Source organism: Jaculus jaculus, chromosome X (assembly GCF_020740685.1).
Source record: "Jaculus jaculus isolate mJacJac1 chromosome X, mJacJac1.mat.Y.cur, whole genome shotgun sequence".
Classification (NCBI taxonomy): domain Eukaryota; kingdom Metazoa; phylum Chordata; class Mammalia; order Rodentia; family Dipodidae; genus Jaculus; species Jaculus jaculus.
Window position 1 is genome coordinate 126,368,504 of NC_059125.1, and position 14,637 is coordinate 126,383,140.

The 14,637-nt window shown below is 46.7% G+C and overlaps 1 protein-coding gene across 6 annotated transcripts in view; it reads left to right on the forward strand.

The window, feature by feature from the left end:
* Bcorl1 (BCL6 corepressor like 1) overlaps nt 1–14,637 on the forward strand; it is an 88,566-nt gene that overhangs the window by 53,108 nt on the left and 20,821 nt on the right. For 5 of the 6 annotated variants that reach the window (XM_045140268.1, XM_045140267.1, XM_045140269.1 and 2 more), the window contains 3 exons: nt 1,101–1,490; nt 7,498–7,721; nt 13,448–13,669. In XM_045140268.1, the coding sequence (XP_044996203.1) occupies nt 1,101–1,490; nt 7,498–7,721; nt 13,448–13,669 (836 nt within the window). The remainder of the gene's footprint in view (nt 1–1,100; nt 1,491–7,497; nt 7,722–13,447; nt 13,670–14,637) is intronic. The other variant, XM_045140272.1, reaches the window with a different exon arrangement.

Genomic DNA, 14,637 nt, shown 5'->3' on the forward strand with positions numbered 1-14,637 from the left:
TGGCTCCTGGTGAGTGCTAAGCAAGAGTTTGTGAAATGAATTCAAATGATACAACACCATGGATGGGTAAGGATATATATTTTTTTTGTACTACATCGTTATACGGTATTTTTTGGACTCTATAGAAGAAAGGTAAGAGATCTCATTTGAGCCGGGTGTACACCTTTAATCTCAGTACTCAGGAGGCAAAGGTAGGCGGATTGTTGTGAGTTCTAGGCCAGCCTGGGACGAGAGTGAGTTTTAGGTCAACTTGGGCTAGAATGAGACCTTTCCTCAAAATAACAACACCAAAAAGCAACAGAAAAAGTTCTCATTTGAGCCCCAAACAATCCTGTGAGGTAAGTGTACTAGTAATAACTGGCAGATGGGGCTCAGGGTGAAGCTCAGTTGGTAGAGTGCTTGCCTGCCATGCCCAAAGCCCTATATTTGATTCCAAGTACCACAAATGTGATGATGTACACTTGTAATCCCAACACTCAGGAGATAGAAGGAGGAGGATCAGGATTTCAAGATCATACTCAGCTACGTAATGAGTTCTGGGCCAGGATGGACTACATGAGCTCCAGTCTCCAAAATAAACAAATACTTCTAAAATTTAAAAATTAAAAATAAACAACTAAACCAGGCATGATGACGCATGCCTTTGATCCCAGCACTTGGGAGGCAGAGGTAGGAGGATTGCTGTGAGTTCGAGGCCACCCTGAGACTACATGGTGAATTCTTCAAAAAAAATAATTAAATAAATGAAATAAAATAAATGAGTAAAAGAGCCATAACTTGAACTTAGACTTTCAAACTCCTAGTCTAGGATTCTGCTACTAATACCATATTTTGTCCTTTTTTAAAAGCTTTTATTTTCATTTTTATTTACTTATTAGAGACAGAGAGAGGAGGAGAGAGGGAGAATGGGCATACCAGGGCTCTAGCCACTGCAAACGAACTGCAGATGCATGTGCCACTGGCTTACGTGGGATCTGGAGAATCGAACCTGGGTCCTTAGGCTTCACAGGCATTGCCTTAACCACTAAGCCATCTCTCCAGCCCCGTATTTAGTCCTTGGAAGAGGTACCTGAATGCCTTCCTTTGTGTCCTACCCACAGGAAGCATCTGTAGCTCCTTTGCTGGTATGGCAGACAGCGATGTGGGAGGCCAGGAAGTCTTCCCCACTGAGGAGGAAGAGGAAGTGGCTCCCACCCCAGCCAAGAGGCGAAAGGTGAGAAAAACCCAACGAGACACTCAGTACCGCAGTCATCATGCCCAGGACAAGTCTCTGCTGAGCCAAGGCCGTAGGCACCTGTGGCGAGCCCGAGAGATGCCCTGGAGGACAGAGGCTGCCCGGCAAATGTGGGACACCAATGAGGAGGAAGAGGAGGATGAGGAAGAGGGCCTGGTGAAGAGAAAGAAACGGAGACGGCAGAAGAACCGCAAATACCAGACCGGGGAGTACCTGACGGAGCAAGAAGAGGAGCAGCGGCGGAAAGGGAGAGCAGGTAAGGCTTTCCCCGCCTGGGCTGCTGTCCTATGGAGAGGTGGGCTTCTGGGCACCTCCAAGCGCCGTGGCATTCACACCTCCTGCTCTCCGCCAGCTAAAGGCCTTGTGACCCATAGGAACCTGGCACTGTAGTCTCCCGCTGCCAGAGAAAGGTCACTCACATTGAGCCTGGCACGTTGGATTGAGATGGCATGAGCCCAGACTGGCTGACAGATGAACTGAGGATATAGGTTTCTTATACACACCTGAACCTGTGGGACAAGCCATAGTGATACACCAAACAAGTTCTGTGGTTGGATGCTGGGTGTGGTGGCTCACACCTTTAATCCCAGCACTCTGGAGGCAGAAGTAGTGAATTCCAGGTCAGCCTGAGCTAGAGGGAGACCCTAGCTCAAAAAACAAAAACAAAAACTAGAAAAATTCTCTAGTTGATTTAAGGGAGTTGAGTCTGTTTTTTAAAAATATTTTATTTGGATTGGGTGTGGTGGTACACGCCTTTAATTACAGTACTCAGGAGGCAGAGGTAGGAGGATCACTGAATTCGAGGCCACCCTGAGACTGCATAGTGAATTCCAGGTCAGCCTGGGCTAGAGTAAAACTCTACCTCCAAAAACCAAAGAAAAAGTATAAATAAATAAATACATAAAACAAATAAATAAATAATTACATATAATTTGGGATGGAGAGATGGCTTAATGGTTAAGGCACTTCTCTGCAAAGCCGAAGAACCCAAGTTTGATTCCCCAGGACCTACATAAGCCAGATGCACAAGGTGGCTCATGTGTCTTGAGTTTGTTTGCAGCAGCTGGAGCCCCCCCCCTTCTTTCTCTCTCTCAATCTCTCTATCAAATAAATTAATTAAATATTTAAATATTTATTTATAAGGGGAGAGATAGCCTGAGAGAGAATGGACACTTTAGGACCTCTTGCCACTGCAAATGGCCTCCAGATGCATTTGCTACTTTGTGCATCTGGCTTTATGTGGATACTGGCGAATCAAACACAGACCACCAGGCTTTGCAAACAAGTACTTTTTTGTTTGTTTGTTTTTTTAGTTTTTTGAGGTAGGGTCTCACTCTAGCCCAGGCTGACCTGGAATTCACTATGTAGTCTCAGGGTGGCCTCGAACTCATGGTGATCCTCCTACCCCTGCCTCCCAAGTGCTGGGATTAAAGGCGTGCGCCACCACGCCCGGCTCTACAAACAAGTACTTTTAATGACTAAGCCATCTCTCCAGCTGGGAGTTGACTCTTTGAGGAGGATAGATTCTCTTTCCTAGGATCTTGGATTCCAAAAGAACTGGGTGTGGTGGCACATGCCTGTAATCCCAGGCAGGAAGATGGTGAGTTTGAGGCCAATATAGGCTCCATAGAGAGGCTGTGTAAAAAGAAAAAGGAGGCCGGGCATGGTGGTACACGCTTTTAATTCCAGCATTCTGAAGGCAAAGGTAGGAGGATTGCTTTGAGTTCAAGGCCACCCTGAGACTACCTTGAAAAACTAAGAGAGAGAGAGAGAGAGAGAGAGAGGGAGAGAAGGGAGGGGGGGGGAGACATTAGCTACTGTTCCTGGGAGGTGAACTAAATTGAAGTGTGAGCCCAGTGGTTGGCTTGAGCCATAGAAAACCTTCATGTAGAAGGGCAGCACAACTTTGTTTCTTCAGGTAGAGCAACAAAGACTATTCAGAGGCAAAGTAAAGCTTTGAAATGTCATAAGCTGACACGTTATTTGCTACACCTGGATTGGGAAAGTGGTCAGCCCAAAGAGAAAACCAGGTCTTCTTTGGTCACAGAGTGCCCTACCAGTTTGCTTCACTAAGTATGGTTTAAGCTCATTCCTTTTTGTGATTTTTTTTTTCTTCCTGGTGCTGAGGACCAGACCCAGGGCCTTGCACTTGCTAGGCAAACACTCTTCCACTGAGCTAAATGCCCAACCCCATAGGCTCATTCCTATAATGCTATTTTTTTTTCAATTTCATTTTTTTTTATTTGAGTGAGAGAAAGAGGCAGACATACAGAGAATGGGCCCAGTAGGGCCTCCAACCACTGCAAATGAACTCTAGACGCATGCACCACCTTGTGTATCTGGCTTATGTGGGTCTTAGGGAATTGCACCAAGGTCCTTGGGCTTTTAGGCAAACGCCTTAACTGCTAAGCCATCTCTGCATCCCTATGGTGGGTTTTTATTTAAGAAAAAGTACATCTCTGGATTATATGAGAACACTTCTGTCACTCCCTCTCCTGCTCTGACCTCTCCCTTTTAAGCAACAGTTGATTGACTCCTATAATAGATTCATTGTGAGCTGTTGGTAAATATCCACAATCTCATTATTAGCTAGAATGGAATAACCTCATGTGGAGTGGGAGGTAGATTCTGGGCTCGCTATAATGCAAAGGAGGCTTAACCTCATTTCTGGTTCTGTTTAAGTGGAGAGGTATATGATACCTATTCCTACACTCCAGAGAGTAATTGAGCTCATTTTCATCAACTGTGTGAATGAGTGGGGCAATTTTCCCTTTCTTTTGCCAGAACCATAATGGATTGGTTATGAATGAGTTGTCAAACCACTGGCCTCAACCACTTGTTTTAGGATGAAGAGGAGCTTTTCTATCTCCCAGTCTTCTCTAATGAAGGCTGATTTCCTAGCTTGAGAGCTTTGCATGGAGCTGTCAGCTCAGAAAGACCTTTTGAAGTTGCTCAGTCCCATTTGCCACCTAGTATGCAGGTAGAGAGAACGGTCTCCACAGCATTTACGACATGGAGCTAGCTTGCCTTCGCTAGAATGCATATAGTCACATGGAAGGAACGCTCCAGTGGTCAAGGCATCCAACTTGATTTGGGGCTACCCCAGATTGTTGAAAAGCAGGTCATTCTCCCTCTGTGGATAGGTTTCTGCATTGAGATCTTTGGCTTTGGCACATGGTTTGGTTACCTTCCTCCAGATTTAAGGATGGCGTCTTCATGCAGGATTTGCCTGACAGCTCTCTCTCTGCTCAGAAAGCTCTAGTCTCCCATATTACTGTCTTTCATGTTGGTGTTAGAGAAGCAGGCAATGGCCAAACAAAGCAGATCATCCTACTCCTGTCTGAGCCTCATGACCTTTTTGTTAAACTGGGCTTGCTGTCTTCCTCCTTGGAGGTGTAGAGAATCACTTCCACTCACATACCTGTCACCTCCACTCTTTGTCCCTTTTGCGTGCTGCCAATAAAGCCCTAGTACCCTTTAGTTGAATGAACAACAGAGCCTGCCCTGCACTAGGTGAATGGGGAGGTGGTTTTTTCTGTTCAAGTGGTATCGAACTCTGTAATATGGCTTCCCTATGCTACGTGTGATCCTTACAAGGCATGGCCTGTTCCTTCCTCTTTTGCTTCTAGCCCACAAGTGTTGTATTAAAAGCCCCAGGATAGAGTGGTCTAGTTGGACGTGTCATTAAAGATTATATACTACAGCAATTCTTGGACAGATTGTTGGGACCCACTAGCAGGTTAGTGCTAGTTGGGAGAAAGGGCTGATGTGGCAGCTGACCTCTTGAGAGCTGTGTATAAGCTATAGCCAGTTCTCTCTGTACTAGAATGATGAGTTCTACTGCTGCATCTGCCCTTGACAATTCCATATTTAAAGTTTATGTCGCTGGGCATGGTGGCACATGGCTGTAATCCCAGCACACTCGGGAGGCACAGGTAGGAGGATCACCGTGAGTTCAAGGCCACCCCGAGACTCCATAGTGAATTCCAGGTCAGCCTGGACCAGAGTGAGACCCGACCTCGAAAAACCAAAAAAATAAAAAAATAAAGCTCATGTCAAGTTCAGAAGGCATGAGCTGAGAACTCTTGGATAGAAATCCCTTCCTTTTAAAAATGGTAGAAGCTGGGCATGGTGGCACACTCCTTTAATCTCAGCACTTGGGAGGCAAAGAAGTAGTAGAACCATTGTGAGTTCAAGGCCAGCCTGGAAGTAGAGTGAGTTCCAGGTCAGCCTGGACCAGAGGGGGACACAACCTCGGAAAAAGAAATACAAAATATTATATGTGTGTGTGTGTGTGTGTGTGTGTGTGTATGTGTATATGTATGTGTATGTATGTATACACACATACATACACACACACAAATGGTGGAAACTGAGGAGCTCACTTGAGACATACTGATTTCTGCTGTGTGCTAGACCTGGTGTACAGGCCCTTCGTGGTGGTGGGAGGGATACAGAACACAGTCTTGCCCTACCTAAGGAGCTTGCACATAAATTATACAATAGTAAGGCCTTACTCTTTTTTCATGTTTTATTTATATTTATTTATTTGAGAGAGAGAGAGAAAGAGGCATGGAAAAAAAGAGAATGAGCATGGCTATGCCAGGGCCTCCAGGTACTGAAAACGAAGTCCAGATGTATGTACCACCATATGCATCTGGTTTACATGGGTCCTAGGGAAGCAAACCTGGGGCCTTTGGCTTTGCAGGCAAGTGCCTTAACTGCTAAACCATCTCTCCAGCCCAGGCCTTACTCTTTATAACACTTTATTGAAAGTTCTACATATATAACCTCATTTAATTTTCCTACAACTCCTGTAATGTCGATAAATTTTCATTTACATGAAGTCCTGGGTTTGATCCTCTGCACCACATAAACCAGGTGTGGTGGCACATGCCTGTAATCCTAGCCCTTGGGAAGTGGAGGCAGAAAGATCAGAAGAAGTTCATCCTCAGCTATACAGTAAGCTCATGGTCAGCCTAGGATACATGAGTCCCAGACTCAAAAAAAAAAAAAAAAAAAGGATAATGGGGTCTGGGAGTGACGGCTCAGTGGTTAAAGGTGTTTGCGCCATAAGCCTGTCAAGCAGAGGTCAAATCCCCAGCGCCCACATAAAAGTCCAGATGTAAACAAAGTAGCGCACAGGTCTGCAATCCCGATGTGCCTATGACATTGTGAGGCAGTTCCAGGAAAATCCTGAACCTCACCAAGAGTGGTGGGGAGCAGCTGGACTAACCTTCCAAGAAGCAAAAACAAGAGAAACTCAAAATGGTAGAAAGGGGGCTGAGGAGATGGCTCAGCAGTGCCTGCTTTATAAAGCCTGCCAGCCTAGATTCAGTTCCCCAGCCATCCAGATAAAGCCAGGCAGGCATTGCTTTTCAGGGGCAAGTGTATAATTTGCTTAAAAGGTTGGTGGAGAGGAGTAACACCTAGACTCGTCTTCTGACCTCCACAAGATGTGTCCAAACACACCACACACAACATCATAAAATTTTACATAAGTAATGGTGAAGCCACATAGCACCATTGTTAATGGATTCAGGTAAATGCAGTCTGTGGCCACTCAAGTCTTAGAGCACATCCTATGGCGGGAGGCTCTTGGAGTTCCCAGCAGGCCTGGTTTGAAATTATAATACTTTGTTGAGACACCTGTGGCTAAAATTACAGATGTTGTCCGTGTGTTATAGTGACACCAGTGACTTTGATTTCCAACCAGGGAAGGCAGTAGGCTTCTGCCATCGCACACCAGCTAAGTAAGCTTATGATCTTGGGGAGTTTCTGTTGCTTTGATCTTTGTGTCTTTAGACAGTGACAACAGAGCAGCCAGGTAGGGAGAGCTGAGAGCATAAAGATAGCCTTCTGCCATGTACTCCAACCTCAGTATATCTGATGCTTAACTTCAGCAAAGCTGCTAAATTTGTTTTCATGTTGGAAAAACAATCAAAGGGGATTTAGGAAAGGCTGACAAATTCTGGTTTACTCTGGGCTGTGGGGAAAGACTTTTTTTTAAATGACCCACATTTGGGGGATGGCCAGGTGGGCTGCCCCCTGCTGGCAGGGCTGGGAACTGGCACCTGTTTGCAGAGGAGGGAACTGTACTGTGAAGGACAGTGTCCATCCGGGAATCAGCTAGTGGAACAAGCAGCACTTCAGTATGAAGTGGCAGCTCAAACTTCCAAAGCCCTCTGCTGCAGCTTAAAGGATGGTATTGCTTGTTAGTATTTCATTTGTCTGACAGTCATCCTTTCCTATTTCTTGCTCAGATTTGAAGGCCCGTAAGCAGAAGATTTCCTCCCAAAGTTCGGAGCACCGCCTCAGGAACAGGAACCTTCTTTTGCCCACCAAAACCCAGGGGATCTCGGATTCACCCAATGGTTTCCTCCCAAGTAACCTGGAGGAGACAGCATGCCTTGAAAATTCAGAAAAGCCATCAGGAAAGCGGAAGTGCAAGACCAAGCACATGGCAAACATCTCAGAAGAGGCAAGGGTGTGTGGGTACCAAGGGGAGCGATGTGGGAGTTGTGGGCTACAGGGACAAGCTTTCCACCAAGTCCCTCTAGCAAGAATCTTCTTGGCAAGGGGGGAAGGGAGCAAATAACTAAATGAGATCAAATAACTAAAAGAGATCAAGTCAATTGGCTTATGAAAATATTCTAAGTTAGTACTGGAAGGGTTTGGGGCAAATATGAGGAATGGGAACTCAAGTTGTAGGTAACTATAAGGGTTTGGCCCCTGATGGATTTCCTCTGTAATCTTGGAACTCCTCTGAGTTAAGGAACAGTTAAATATGGCAGGGTGTTAGCCAGACTTGCGTATTCATATCCAATCAAGAAGTTTTTGTCTACAATTAACTCACTGAAAACTAATCATGGAGCTTTCTGAGTCAATCAAAGTAGAAAATAACTTGTAGAAGCTAGGATTTTGTTTTGTTTGTTTTATAATCATTTTATTTATTTATTTATTAGATACAGAGGGAGAGAGGGACAGAGAATGGGCATGCCAGGGCCTCTAGCCACTGCCAATGAACACCAGACACATGTGCTATGATGTGCATCTGGCTAACGTGGGACCTGGAGAATTGAGCCTGGGTCCTTAGGCTTTGCAGGCAAGTGCCTTAACTGCTAAGCCATCTCTCCAGCCCAGTTTTTTGTTTTTTTTCAAGGTAGGGTCTCGCTATAGCCCAGGCTGACCTGGAATTCTCTTTGTAGTCTCAAGGTGGCCTCAGACTCACAGTGATCCTCCTACCTCTGCCTCCATGCACCACCACGCCCAGCTAGAAGCCAGAATTTTGATGTCTAGACTAAGGTTGCTTAAGGGTGGGGCTAGAGGAATTCCTCCTTGATCAAGGTTAGCTTCCTTTCCCACCTTGCCCACTGGTTCTTTATGTCTGGTGGAAGCCTAGCAGTGAGTAAATGGTTACTGACAAATCAGCCACCTGACTTGGGTCTGGTGTTCATGGCCTTGGTATTGGTGTTGGGTTAATAGGGAACCAGTAGAGAAATAGTCAGACAGTCTTCATGCTGGGTAAGCTTTACATTTGAAAGACTGGAAAAAAGTGAAGGCCCAGTGTGTACTCATGACTTGAATGTGTCATTGATTACTGCAAACCAGAAGGCCACACTGGGCTGCCTTGGGTGGTTCTGATTCTTACTCTTCTCTAGCTTGTGAGTAGGAGCTCCTGGTTTTGTTTTTTGTTTTTTGGTTTTTTTTTTTGAGGTAGGGTCTTACTCTGGCCCAGGCTGACCTTGAATTGACTATGGAGTCTCAGGGTGGCCTCGAACTCATGGCGATCCTCCTACCTCTGCCTCCTGAGTGCTGGGATTAAAGGCGTGTACCACCATGCCCGGCTGGAACTCCTTTTTTTAAAAAAACAAATATTTGATTTATTTTGATTTATATGACAGAGAGAAAGAGAGGGAGAGAGAATGGGCATGCCAGGGCTCCAGCCACTGCAAATAAACTCCATACAAGTGTGCCCCCTTGTGCATCTGGCTTACGTGGGTTCTGGGGAATCAAACCTGGGTCCTTTGGCTTTGCAGACAAACGCCTTAACTGCTAAGTCAGTACTCCAGCCCCAAGTAGGAATTCCTGAATGGCACTGCCAAAGGAGGGTTGCTTGTCTCCCCCTCCTTTCTCCTTTCCTTCTCCTGAATCCTTATTCTAGTTCAGACCAGGCTTTCAAATGTATTTGCTCATCTTTAAAAATGGGGCTCATACTCCATGCCCTTTCTGTCTCACAAAAGTGCTTGGGAGAACAAAGGAGACGATGTCTGTGACAGGCTTTGATAACCGTGGAGTGCTCTCTGAGGGTCGGTATGCACCCTTGTCAGGCAGAGGCAGGAAGAGGGAGCAGAGGCGTCGCATGGTATGGCATGTGGGGCCTAGTATGGCATGGTGTCCGTTCCCTCCACCTCTCAAAGTGGGAGACAGGGGCCCCATGGAAGTTTGGGAAATCCTGCTCTCTGCTGAGGGCATAGCTCTGTTGTCACTCTTAATTCCTGAGTGCTTCTTGGAGGTAGGCCTGTTTAAGTAATGCCATTTTACGGTGAGGAAACCGAGGGTTGTGGAGGGGAAGAGACTTTGTGTGAGGTTACTCAGTGATCCTGAGTCAGGACATGACACAATTTTGCCTCAAGAGCCCCACTTGGTCCATGTGTCTTACAAGCTCTGAATGGGTACTTTCTGTCTGTTTCTGGAACATCCTGGGTGAAGGGGTGGCTGGATAGAAAACACTACAACCCTAAGCAACTTTGGCACAGGTGGAGGTTACAAACTCCTGCCCCCCCTCTCCTTCCATCTTCCCCAGACACTCAGATGGCCCCATCGCGCACAAAGGTAGCCAGCCTCCTGACAGTCAGCCGCACACCCCACACTGCTGCTTCTGTCTGGTTGTTCTGCCTGGCAGTATGTCTGCTGAAATGTTCTCCTCAAGAGGGTTTTGTCTCTCCTCAGGGCCTCTCTTTCTCCCTCCCGCCTTTCTTTCTCTCCCAGTCCTCACCACCTGCTTCAGTTGCCCCCATGGCACAGGGCTTTGTAGTGTGAAGCAAGGCAGGGAGGGGAGGGCCGGGGGATGCTCCTGCGACGCGGGGTACTGGCCAGGGGCTTCTCACAGGGGCTCAGAGCCAGAAGGAAGGGAGAGGGGGAGGGGTCCTCCTACTTGTTGTCACTCCTCCCCCTCTCAAACAGCCACCCTGCCTGCTCTCTGGCAGCTCTGGCTCCCAGAAAGAAAGTCACCCTTTGGCTCCTGGCTTGGGTTAGCCAAAACCAGAGTACGTTAGCCAGCATCCTCCAGTCCTGCCATTGTATATTCTAGCCTTTTGATGATAAAGCAGTGTTATAACCTCATAGTTGGTTCCTTCCAGCTAGGGGTGGTGGAGTGACTGATCCTAACTTCTTGTTATCTTGGAATTTGCCAGAAGAAAGTTAGCTTGGGCCCTCACCTTTTCTCTGCCTTTGGTCTGTTCCTGGGTTTCTAGGTAGCTTTTTTAGGTAAGCTTTTCTGGCTACCCAGGGCTCCCTACATGGCTGGTATGCATCAAGTCAATATATTTGTTGTGATAATGTGCCCAGTTCTGAGTTCAATGCTGTAAGAAACAAAATTGGTAATAATGCGAACTGTGTCCCTCATGAGATTAAGAACTAGCATGATAGCTGGGTATGGAGGGTAAAGCTTGAACCCAGGAGTTGGAAGCCAGCCTGGGCAATGCAGCAAAGACATTGTCTCAGAAGAAATGCAAACAAAACAAAAAACCTAGTAGAAGGGGCTGGAGAGATGGCTTAGCAGTTAAATCACATGCCTGCGAAGCCTAAGGACCTGGGTTCGATTCTCCAGGTCCCACATAAGCCAGATGCACATGGTGGCACATGCATCTCGAGTTCATTTGCAGTGGCTGGAGGCTCTGGCACTCCCATTCTCTCTCTCTCTCTCTCTCTGTCTCTGTCTCTGTCTCTGTCTCTCTCTGTCTCTAATAAATAAACCTGTAAAACAAACAAACAAACAAACAAAAAAACCTAGTAGAAGAGACAAAACTTACATATCAAATTTTATTTATTTATTTAAAATAAATATATATAGATATGGGGGCAGCGAGCGCGCAAGAGAGAGGCAGATACAGAAAAATAGAATGGGCACATCAGGGTCTCTAGCCACTGCAAACAAATTCCAGATGCATGCACTCCCACATGCATTTGGCTTGTGTGGGTCTGGGGCATCAAACCAAAGTCCTTAGGCTTTGCAGACAAACGTCTTAATGGCTAAGCCATTTCCCCAGTCCACCCATAAAATTTTAGAAAGAGATAAGAAAGTGAGACATGCTAGATAATGGGATATTCAGGAAGAGGACAGTGGTGGCCAAAGTATTGTAGGATAGTGTAAAAGGGTTTAAACTGAAGTGAGATCTCAGTAGACTGAGGGATTTGGGATGTATATATGTGAGTTCTATTGTGGTATAAAAAATTATTCAAAGGCCTACTGTCAAGCCAGGCATGGTGGCACATGCCTTTAATCCAAGCACTGGGGAGGCCAAGGTAGGAGGGTCACTGTGAGTTCGAGGCCACCCTGAGACTACATAGTGTCAGCCTGAGCTAGAGTGAGACCCTACCTTGAAAAAAAAAAAAAAGCAAAAGCCTACTGTCTTAATACAACAATAATCATGTATTTTTGCATGGTTTCTAGAGCTCAGGAATTCAGTAACAGTTCAGCTGGGCACACTGTGGTGTTTCTCATGACATGATAGTCAAAAGGGTTAGTGCTACATCCATTTGAAGGCTTGACTGAAGGACCTGCTTTCTGCGTATTGCATGCACATGGCTGGCAAGTTGATGGCGAGCTGTTACAGAAGGCTTCCTTTCTTTGCCCCATGGGTCTCTGCAAAGAGCTGCTAGATGACCCTCAGGATGGGGGCAGCTGGCTTTCCCCGCAGGAAGTGATCTAAAAGAGAACCAGGTAGGGACCACGGTATCTTTTAGGGCTTGGCCTTGGAAGTCACTTGTCATCTTTGATTTTTTTTCTGTCTTTCTTGGCTACTCAGTTGGAAGAGACAACACAAAAGTATGACTGCAAGAGTGAGATTCTCAGGGTCCATCTTGGTATCTGGCAATCTTGGTCTTCCCTCTGGCCTCCAGTGATTCATGATCATCCTGCATGCAAGTTGTACTTACTCTTCTCCTGAAAGCCCCCTGTGTGTCATGCAGGTGTGGCACAAGGGGTTTTAGTTGTTATTTACGTATTATTTACTTTTATTTTTCTGGCAAGCTGACCTGGGACTTACTCGGTAGTCCCAGGCTGGCCTCAAACTCACGGTGATCCTCCTCCCTTTGTGAGATGAAAGGCATGTATCACCATACCTGGATAGCTCCAAGGTTTGAATCTCACCATCTAACTTATAGATGATGAGGTTATTTCCATCTTGTTCCTTGAAGTTACCTCCTTGAGCATACTTAATCCCTATATAGATTCTGGCTCCCCGAGTTACGAGAGAAGAGTTACCTGCCCCCACAGACCCAGTCTGCCATGGTAGGATAGGCACACGAGCCTGCTATACACCTTCCAGCTCAAAAGGGGGGCCAATGGAGACACGCTGGGGTCACTTGTGAGGTCAGGGTCTTGGAGCACATAATCTGCAGCCTTTGTAGTGGTTGATAAGGCTCAGAGGAATTGGGCCATGTTCCAAATCTTGGTGCTGGTGGGTGGCAGAGTCAAACTTTAAACCCAGTATTGTCTGGTTCCTGAGCGTCGTGGTTCACTGCTCTAGATGAATCTGCATGACCTGAAGCTGCAGGGCTTGAGGTTGGCCGTGCAGGCAGGCTTGGGCCGAGTGAAGGCATCGGGAGCCGTGACTAGCCAGACTTCTGCTGCCTCTTCCCTTCCGCCTCGTTATTTGTGGGTATGGCTTAGGTGAACCTTAACAAGTGGGGGATTGAATTAGGTCAAGCATGTTCCTTCCACCCCTGATTTGTAATCCCGCTGCCATTTCATGGTCTGTGGGGCTAAAGATCTGATGTTTTTTGCTCACCCATGCCTGCCATGTAAACTGAAGGAGAAGCTTTTCCCATCCTGGAAATAACCTCACATGGTTAGTGACCGGCCCAGCGTCTGGCAAGCTGACAGTTGGACTGGCCTTCTTGGGGGTACTGTCCACAAAGTTCAACATGGACACCGTGCAGTGGGGTACCTTGCCTGACCTGACCTAGGACTTCACCTCTACTTTCCAGAGTAAAGGTCGTTGGAGTCAGCAGAAGACACGATCTTCTAAGTCTCCCACCCCAGTGAAGCCCGCAGAACCATGTACACCTTCTAAGTGCCGAAGTGCTGGCCCAGAGGAGGCCTCCGAGTCCCCTACTGCCCGGCAGATTCCCCCAGAGGCACGGAGGCTCATAGTGAACAAAAATGCTGGTGAGACCCTCCTGCAGCGGGCAGCTCGCCTGGGTTATAAGGTAAGTGCGCTTCCCCAGGAGGTGCTGACAGGATGCCATTGGCCTGTGCCTCGGGGAGGGGTTGCTTGCCCCTTGTCTGGTCGCAGTGTGTGGGAATGGAAGCTCATTTAAATGTCAATTTGGGCTAAATGCAATTGAAATGGTAATACAATATCATCCACTGCATTCCTAGGCTAGGAAGGGGATTTTCCTGTGTGGTGGCTCCTAGACAGGGCAGTCATCGCTAATGATTCATTTCCAGTTCCCTCTCATTCCAGCTTTAGGTAGAGGAGTCAGCAGCATGTTCCAGGAGCAAAATCACTGCTAATCCAACCTGTACTACTCCCTGTACATGGGAAGGCAGGCAGGCAAGGCAGCGGGTATTTATTGAGTACCCCTTTTGTCATATTAAGAGTTTTGATTGTAGGACTGGGGAAATGGCTTCATGTTAAATGCACTTGCTTGCAAAGCCTGACGTCTTGGGTTCAGTTCCTTAGTATCTACGTAAAGCCAGATGCACAAAGTGGTGCATGTCTCTGGAGTTTATTTGGAGTGGCAAGAGGCCTTGATGCACCTAGTCCCATTCTCTAATTATCTCGGCTTGCAAATAAAGGGATAAAAATACTTTAAAAAAGAGTCTTGGCCTGACATGGTTTCGCATGCCTTTAATCCCAGCACTTGGGAGGCAGAGGTAGGAAGATCGCTGTGAGGCTGAAGCCAGCCTTGGACTACAGGGTGAGTTCCAGGTCAGCTTGGGCTGGAGTGAGAACTTACCTCAAAATAACAACAAAAAAGCTTCAATGACAGTAAACTTATGGGGGTATATTTTATTCTTCCCATTTTGCAGGTGAGGAAACCAGTACTTAAAAATGTCAAAGGATACGCCTTTGCTCACTCAGTACTAGGGATATTTGAGTTCAAACCAGGGTCTTTTGATTCCCAAGTGTCAGGGTATGGGAGGAAGAACCCCCTTATTTGTCGTGATTAAG